This window comes from Oncorhynchus mykiss, chromosome 26, assembly GCF_013265735.2.
Source record: "Oncorhynchus mykiss isolate Arlee chromosome 26, USDA_OmykA_1.1, whole genome shotgun sequence".
NCBI lineage: Eukaryota > Metazoa > Chordata > Actinopteri > Salmoniformes > Salmonidae > Oncorhynchus > Oncorhynchus mykiss.
In genome coordinates, this window is record NC_048590.1 from 13,813,424 (window position 1) to 13,822,445 (window position 9,022).

The 9,022-nt window shown below is 43.5% G+C and overlaps 1 protein-coding gene across 1 annotated transcript; it reads left to right on the top strand.

Moving 5' to 3' along the window:
• The first annotated feature begins 1,125 nt into the window (after positions 1–1,125).
• On the top strand, positions 1,126–7,775 carry LOC110506269 (photoreceptor cilium actin regulator-like). The gene is made up of 2 exons (XM_021585705.2): positions 1,126–4,889; positions 7,408–7,775. The coding sequence occupies exons 1-2, from the start codon at positions 1,537–1,539 to the stop codon at positions 7,526–7,528; spliced, it is 3,474 nt and encodes a 1,157-aa protein (XP_021441380.2). The 5' UTR covers positions 1,126–1,536; the 3' UTR covers positions 7,529–7,775.
• The last annotated feature ends 1,247 nt before the right edge of the window (positions 7,776–9,022 follow it).

Genomic DNA, 9,022 nt, shown 5'->3' on the forward strand with positions numbered 1-9,022 from the left:
TTGGAACAATGCATCTTGAAATTACATAAATAAATAATGAGCAATTACACATGTGGAATAACCTCCGACAAGCAGATTTGTAATTACATGTCCTTGTTCCACTTGTGTAATAACCTATACCGATACACCCTTGTGTACTTACATAGTAATTACACTTCTACTACTATGTTATTAATACATAAATACTATTTAGTTACATGTTAAGGTTAATGTACACTTAAGATAGTGTTACCGCAATCTCTACTTGAGGTTTAATCGAAAACATCATACCAGACCGTTTTGTCACTGCAGTTATAATGGTTTATGTGATTCTGAGGTTACTTATTATTCAAATAAATTCGCAAAAATCATCCATGAATAAGCAAGCGCATATACTGGGATCAATGGGTAGAGAATCACAAAAAAGAATGTAACATAATAAATGTAATTTTATTTAAAATATGAACGGATAAGATCTACAACAGTACAATGACCACACTAACATTTACAGTAACAGCCAACAATGTAAACAGGGGAACAAATACAATGAAAGAGCTCTATCAACCTGTGGAACAATGGGATGTTCTCGCTGTCTGACAGCCAACATGACCTCAGCACTCCTGGCAAACTGTTAACTTGAGTGTCAGTATCACTATGATAATACATGGCAGTGGAAAGATTCAACTTGATGAGTCTAGTATGAAGCAATATTTTATGGTTATTATCCTTGTGATGAGTAGCCTGATTTTACAAACACACCCAAGTATTGATTGGATGTATACTGTGGAATGCATAATGATGTGCATGATCAAAGTCTTTGAGTTGGAGTTCAATTGCAAACCCCACAATTTATTCACTTGTAATAGTTGATATAACAATAAGAATGTAGGAGTTGATTTTGAGCATTCAGTCCATGTTACTTTGTAGTGTATATACGATATCCTTTGGCAGTCCATTGAGTCTGACTGGGACACTATACAGAGAGATATTGTTGCGTGTTCTATAAAAAGCCACCTGAAAGCAGCCGTGATTACCTTAATGAGCTTAAGGTCTTAGAAGTGTGTGAGTTTTTCTTTGCTTTAAGGTGCCATATGTGCATACTGTGGAGTTCACTAAAAGCCTATCTAATCCTTTCAGCTGCTCGTCCTCTACAAGGCACACAGACAGGGCTGTTGTTCCATAGGACAAGCTGTGAGATGTTGACGTTATGCAAAGGGAATCAACAGAAAAACATGAAAACAGGTATGCGGATATGTCATTGTAGCCTATGTATGATAGGCGAGAAAATGGGACACTCAAAATGGATTTGTCCATTGGATTTGTGGATTTGTCGCTGTTTTGTGTTGGTTGATGTATTTTTTGTAAGGATAAAGAACCTGACAGACTCAATGACACTCTCGGGGATTGGAGCTATTTGAAAATGACAGCTGCAGCTTGTAGCTAAGGGCCTTGGCTATTATTTTCTTTCATTTGTGGAGGTTTCTTTCCTTCCGCATTTGTGGGAATTTCGCCAAGATCTTGTTCCCTCAGGATATAAACATCAATTGAGCAGCTGCAATGGGATGCTCCCCATCTAAAGGTAACAATTTTGTGGCTCATGCCACCTTTGGGAGGGGCAGGACACTACTACCAGGGGGCAAAGATAACATAGGGGAGTCCCAGTCTGATTGTGGAGGGAGTGGAGGCTCCTCTGGAACAGGAGACACTTGGGAGAGGAGAGATGGGGAAAGGAGACTGGCTGGGCAGACCCAATCTGTTCAGAAGGAAGCACCTTCAACCCAACAGAAAAAGAGACACTCCCTGACTGAGTTGTTTCCAGAGGGGGTCATCCTGGATAAAAAAGTGGGGACTCAAGAGACAGATAAGACAGGGCAACATGGAAAAGAGAAACAAGGAGACAAGCAAGATATGGCTGACAAAAAGGGTGGACGAAAGCCAAAGAAAAATGGTAAAGGAGTCAAGTCAGCTAAAAAGAAAGAGAAGGAGAAAAAAGCTCCCCTTGCGGAGCAGAAAGTTGACTTTCCGGAACCTTTAGTGAAAGCCCACCAGGCTGCTTATGCCTTTTTAAACCCAAGTATCAGCAAATATGAGATTCTACTGGGGCTACTGGACCAAGCAACCCAGACCCAGATGTCTGTGCAGCCAATGGTGACCTTCATGGCTATGCGCTACGAGGAAATCAACCGAGGGCTGGAGGAAATGGCAGACGAGGGTGAAAGGCTTCTGAAGGACAATGGAGAGCATCTCGCCTGGCCAAGCCCAATGAAAAACCTATCCAGTTCTCCCCCTCTCAAATCTGGTTCCATCAATGCTGAGCCTCCACCAGATCTCTTGCAGCAGCTACTTCAGTATACCACTCAAAGGATGCAAAATGTGGGCCAGTCTGTGGGTGGCATTGGGGACTCTGCCTTGGAGGAGGCAGCTGAGTACTTTACCTCTGTCTCTGAGCTGCTGGAGGATAAATTAAAAGCCAAGCATGCCGCGGAGACAAGACTGATGCAGTTGCTGTCTCGTATTGAGGCTGCCTCACTTCGTAAGCCCGGACCAGAGGACCCTGGATTGTTCAGTGAGGACAGTGGAATTGGGGCTGAAAGCGAGTCACTAGCTGGGTCTGAAAGACGACTCCGTTGTGAAAGCTGTGAGTCCACTGGGTCCAGCCGAATCACTCACAGTCCTTTTGGCATTAATGCTAGCCCAGTCCAGCAAGGGGCACCAAGGCAAAAGTTGATTAAGAAAGTGAGCCACAGCAACTCCCTAAACTCCATTGACTCAGTGTGCACCATAATGGATAAAGGATCTGCCTCTTTAGATGATGGTGAGGAGCAGGGTGATGATGATGAGGGGGAAGAAGAGGGACAAGGTGGCAGGACGCGATCTAACGCTTCACTATCTGGTCCTAACCAGCAACCTTGTCGCCTGGTACCCAAGCGCATAGAAAACCCTCAAAATGTGGAAATGACCCTGAAAATGAAAGATGCCATAAGTGGTCGGATTCGATTTGTTCCCTCACAACGTGACAGTGCCAAAACTAAACAAACAGACAGCCCCAAGACCAGGTGCCAGTGGACAGAGGGGGGATCACCAAAAAGGCCCCAACGAGCAGCCTCTGTACGGAGGGATATTAAAAAGACCCCTGTTCCTAAAGAGCACCGTTCACAGTCTGCAGAATCCGTTCGCAGCAAAGGTGAAGATCCAACACTGATTGAACTAGAGAGGACACAGAAGGATCTTAGTCAGAGGCTAGAGAGGATGAGCAAAGGCAGGACGGAGGGGAATACCAAGGCAGGTCTCACTAAACAGAACCCAGGAGATTCTGTGACGTCCCCAGCATCCAATCGTCTGTGCCCCACACTGCAGAGGAACAACAACATTCTTCCAATCCAGGACATTGCAGGGCTTATGAAGCATGACTCTGGGGAACACAGGGCAGGCAAGGACATTGAGGAGGAAAATAAAAAGAAAGACAAGAAAAGCACCAAGGGGCCGTTGAAAGCCACCCCACCGCCTAGCCCTACATTGGGGCCATTGAAAGCCACCCCACCTCCTAGCCCTCCATTGTCACATCGTCCATGCTCAGGACTGTTTCGGGGAAGGAATTCTGTCAAAAGACTGATTGACACCTTTAGCCAGGGGGTGGAAGAGCCCAAACAAGAGGCATCCAAAGTGTTGGGGCCTCTTAAAGGGGTTCGAAAGTGTGGTGTTCACGTTATGCCTGGAGTAGGTGACATTGAAGCTATAATGAGCAGTGGGGTCAGCAGTTGTAGGACATATGATTTGGACCTTGAAAGTCTGCCACCCCCTCCTCTTGAGGTCTTGATGGACAATTCCTTTGAAGGTGCACAGAGCCTCACAGTTAGTGATGTAGATGATGGGATTGCAAGTAGAGGTCGATCCCCTGTTCCCAAGAGGGTTACAACATCTCAGAAGATGCGTGCCTCCATGCGTTCTGTGTCAGTCCTACCCAGCAAAGGCAACCTGCCCCAGAGTTCTAGCAGCAAGTTTCCTGCCCGGACTGTAAGGCGGGATATCTCTGCTAGTTCCAGAGTTAGCCACGATGAGCGTCAGCTGGAGGTAGACCCTGAGACAGAGGAGGCGGCCACTCTTTACAAGCAAGCTAGAAAAATCATCCACTTGCAGCACTCCTCAGAGTCTCCTATTGAGAAAGGTCATGCTGTGCCCAGAAGGTCCTCTCCCAATCGAGCAGCATCAGGAGGGAGACAGGGAGAAGACAGTCCTTCTGAGACAGTGCCTCCCACTTCAACCATCAGTAGCCAACCACCTGCCACCCCGCCTGTATCTAGAATCCGAATGCTGCCTTCCACGCCTTCAACCCCAAGTGGCTTGCATCGAAGATTACCCAGTCCCACCACCTTCAGAAAGCAGCCTACGCCCCCATCCACAAACAGCCCTCCGGCCATTCGCAAACTTCCCACCCCACCACCGCTTCAGAGAAGACTTCCAAGCCCACCTGCCTCAAGAAAAGTATTGACCCCAAACTCCAGCTCTTCTGACTCCACACATTCTTTCAAGGCACCCTCACCACCAACGTCCCCAAGGGTACAAAGATGGAAACGGGAGAACAGCAGCAAGGACTCCAGCCCAGGTGCTTCAGCTATCCCTCAGGTGATCAGTAATGCTCGCTCTGTTTTCTGCCCGGCCTCGTCCTCACTGTTTGAGGCCCAGCCTTGCCCAGTACCCTGCCCCCCCCAGGCTTGGGCCTCCATCAGTGGTAGTGTTGTCCCGCTTTCCTGGGGAAATCGTGGTAGGCTGCCTACGTCTGTGCGAGGACCCAAGCCTTTCATCCGACGCAGCCACTCGGACAGGAGGCCCAGTCTAAGCCTGCCGTCCAGGGCACCCATCGTCTCATTTGCAGAGACTTGTGGGAGTGAGCCGGCCATCAGCATACACGGGTGAGTGTCAATGTTTCCCTGTGTCTAAATCTCTCTTTCAAAACGTAAAATAATGCTAATGAATTACCTTGCAAATGAAATACATGCCCATGATTAAGGGTGTTGCAATGTGTATTTGTTTTACAGGGGAAAGCCTCTTGTCCCTGTCTTTGTAGTCAACACTCCCTCCCCACTGTAGCACAGTATAGGATCACTAAGAAGGAAACGATATGAACCAAGATAATTCACTGTTTTCATAATGTGATTATCATCCTCTAAATAATAATTTGCTTATATTTGTCCTGTTACAAACAAGTGTGTAATGGAATTGTGTTTCTAGCATAACTGAAATATCACATTTACATAAGTATAACAGACTCTTTACTCAGTACTTTGTTGAAGCGCCTTTGACAGCGATTACAGCCTCGAGTCTGCTTGGGTATGACACTACAAGTTTGGCACACCTGTATTTGGGGAGGTTTTCCTCTCTACGGATCCTCTCAAGCTCTGTCGGGTTGGATTAGGAGTGTTGATGCGCAGCTTTTTTCAGGTCTCTCCAGAGATGTTCGATCAGGTTCAAGTCCGGGCTCTGGCTGGGCCACTCATGGACATTCAGAGACTTGTCCCAAAGCCACCCCTTCATTTTTTTGACTGTGTGCTTAGGGTCATTGTCCTGTTGGAAGGTGAACCTTCACCCCAGTCTGAGTTCCTGAGCACTCTGTAGCAGGTTTTCATCATGGATCTCTCTGTACTTTGATTTGTTCATCTTTTCCTCGATCCTGACTAGTCTCTCAGTCCCTGCCACTGAAAAACATCCCCACAGCATGATGCTGCCACCACCATGTTTCACCGTAGGGATGGTGCCAGGGTTCCTCCAGACGTGACGGTGTCATTCAAGCCAAAAGCTTCCATCTTGGTTTCATCAGATCAGAGAATCTTGTTTCCCATGGTCTGAGATTCCTTTAGTTGCCTTTAGGAAAGCTCCAAGAGGGCTGTCATGTGCCTTTTACTGAGGTGTGGCTTCCGTCTGATCACTCTACCATAAAGGCCTGATTGGTGAAGTGCTGCAGAGATGATTGTCCTTCTGGAAGTTTCTCTCATCTCCACAGAGGAACTCTGTCAGAGTGACCATAGCCCTTCTCCCCCGATTGCTCAGTTTGGCTGGACAGCCAGCTCTAGGAGGAGACTTGGTGGTTCTAAACTTCTTCCATTTAAGAATGACGGAGGCCACCTTCAATGCTGTAGAAATTTTTTGGAACCCTTCCCCAGATCTATGCCTCATACTCCAGTCTCCTTTTCACCTCATTTAACACCTGATTTAATTCACAAAAGGCAATGTAGGGCTAGGAGGTGGGGTGGCTTTCAATTGCCCCTTGTCTTTGTTATTTAACTGTGTAAAAACATACCATGTACAGTATGTAAAATCTGTGTAAAATGTAACAAAAATCCTGTAAAAACAGAAATGTAAAAAACAAGTTCATTTTGTCACTGAATGTGCAAAAAAAAGGCAGATGACATCACAAATTCTCATCAGACCAAGTCCCTGAATGCCCTACTTTTTGAAGTTTGCAGTTGTCTAAAAAAACTATTTTACTCAAAACATGTTTTTTTTACCCTTTAGTGTGTGTACTTTACTGTATACTTGGGATATCACTTTTCAACAGGAAAAATCACTGAAGGACGTCTTTAAGTCAGCTAATTGTGGGCATGTTAAAGAAGTTAACAGATTTCCACTTCAGATTTTCACCTTTATTATTTTATCTCATACCTGAAGTTGAACATATGATTAGAGGAAGTATTTAATCATTGCAATGGTATTTCAAAGTGCAGCCTTGACTCTTTTTGTGAATTCAGTCTGATTAAAAAAATAATAGAGGGCTAATTTAATGGATAATTAAGACACTATGAGCACATCATTATTTTTTTTTCCTGACTCCTACTGGTTTCGTTGAGCTATTATGAAATTATGGTTTCAGATTATACGTAACCATTATTGTCACTTGAGTTCAATATGGCCGTCAAAATTACAAGACACTCGAAAACTACTTCAGGTCACATAAATCCTGAACTATTTGAAAATCAAAACATTGTAAAAAAAATCCCCAAGTGCAGTGTTTTCTGTAAGGCTTGAAGTTGAGAGGGCAGGGTGAAATAAGGTCAAGGAGAGGAGAGAGGGGAGCTTTGTATTAAAAATGGAAGAGCCGTAAGGAGATTACAGCAGATACAAAACTGATGCTAAATAAAAAATAGCATTACAAAATAATTCAAGTACCCTGACCGTGCCATTTTTAATTACAATGTATTTTACGGTATTTCTGTGTTCTTTATTCTGATCTTGCCACTGAGAAATCATAACACTGGGGTTTTGTATGCCGTCTATTTGTCTCCATGTAGACTATAGTAGGCAAAACTAGCTAATCACTTATGCATTACTTCTCTATGACTCACGGTAGCTTCTTTTAGCCGGTGCTAACTGGTTGCTGACACACCTGTCCCATTTCTCTAATCCTCAAACCACTTCTTCGCTTTACTCCCTTAGGCTGGAGGACGAGCCAAGCAGAGAAGACGAGTCGTGGGACAGCAAATCAGATTTCAGAGGGAATGCCCACTCTGCTTCGCACCCGGACCTGTGCATCGTGGGTCAGGGCCTTACATTATGAATAAGGGGCCTGGTTGGTAGAAGACCAAGTCAGATTACGGATAAACAGAGGATTTAAGATTTTGTTTACACTGGGAAGAGAGCAAGTGCTAATTCAAGAAAGCTTCTTTACCGGGTGGTACCACTACCTACTCCTCCCTTTAATTTTCTTCATGGACGTTTTATCTATTACGTTCTTTTCGATGCAGTTTGTTTGTGTGTGCATTCGTGTGTTTGTATGTGTATGTGCGTGCAAAATAAAAATACAATTAATATAAACACAAATGCACACAAAGACTTTTATTTTTACCAATTTGCTCAACATACAGTACACTTAATACATATTGTGATAAAACAATCATGATGTACAGTTCCTTCCAGACATACAGTACATGGTCACTGAAAGATGAATGTTTTGCCTTTGATACAGATAAAAAAAAACATGGAATAAGACTATTTAATTTGCACTTAAGGATGGTGCATAATTTACATACATTTGGTTATTATTAACTATAAAGTGTGATTATCAAACAAAATTACAATGAAGGAAATAAGGAATATGAAATATGTGTAATCATAGCCAGCTATTTGAGATTTCTTTATTTTCAGTTGGGGAAATGTTTTATAAACTCTGACATACTGTACACTTGTTCTATTGTATTATTGACTGTATGTTTGTTTGTTCCATGTGTAACTCTGTGTAGTTGTTGGTGTTGTACTGCTTTGCTTTATCTTGGCCAGGTCACAGTTGTAAATGAGAACTTGTTCTCAACTAGCCGACCTGGTTAAATATATATATATTTTTTTTATAAAATACGTTTTGGAACCACTGCTGTAGGGGATAGAGTGTTTAGTATTGTCTGGTAGTGTTCACGCAAGATATGCATATTAAGATATGTGGGGGGAATATTTTGATATGCATATTTGCTGATATCCAATTTGTTGTATTGTCAGCTACTTTCTGCTTTGTCTCTGATGGGGGATGATGGTTTAATGAAGTCTAAGTTTAGTGACCTGTTTCATCATCCCCACTGGAAATGTCTGAGTGTTGAGTGCATGTTCAATGATTTGTTTGTGGTGTATGGCTTGTATCGGTTTGAAGTAGGTCTTGGTTGTGTGTTGAGTGCATGGTGTTTTGTACTGTAGTGTGGGTGTTTGTCTACCCCTCCTGAGGAAGGGTGTTCAAAAAAGTGAATCTATTGCTAAGCATATTTAACCCAGCTATTGTTCAGTCACAAACAAATGATAGTTGTTGGATTATGCTTATCGCCTTCTGTGGGTGATGAAACCTGAAAAAAAGGTGTATTAACACAGGTGGATGTTACATCCAATTTGACTGTTGTACCGTTGAAGTGGTGAATTCCTTTAAGGTTTTATGGATTCATTATCCTTTTTGTGTTGGCTGGGAGCGACCCAGGTAGTTTGTGTTGTTCGTTGTCTACTTGATTTCTGGATTGTCTTCTTAGGTTGTCTTCGGTTGTTGGTTCTTAAATTGTATATTTTTTCCTCCCAAGAG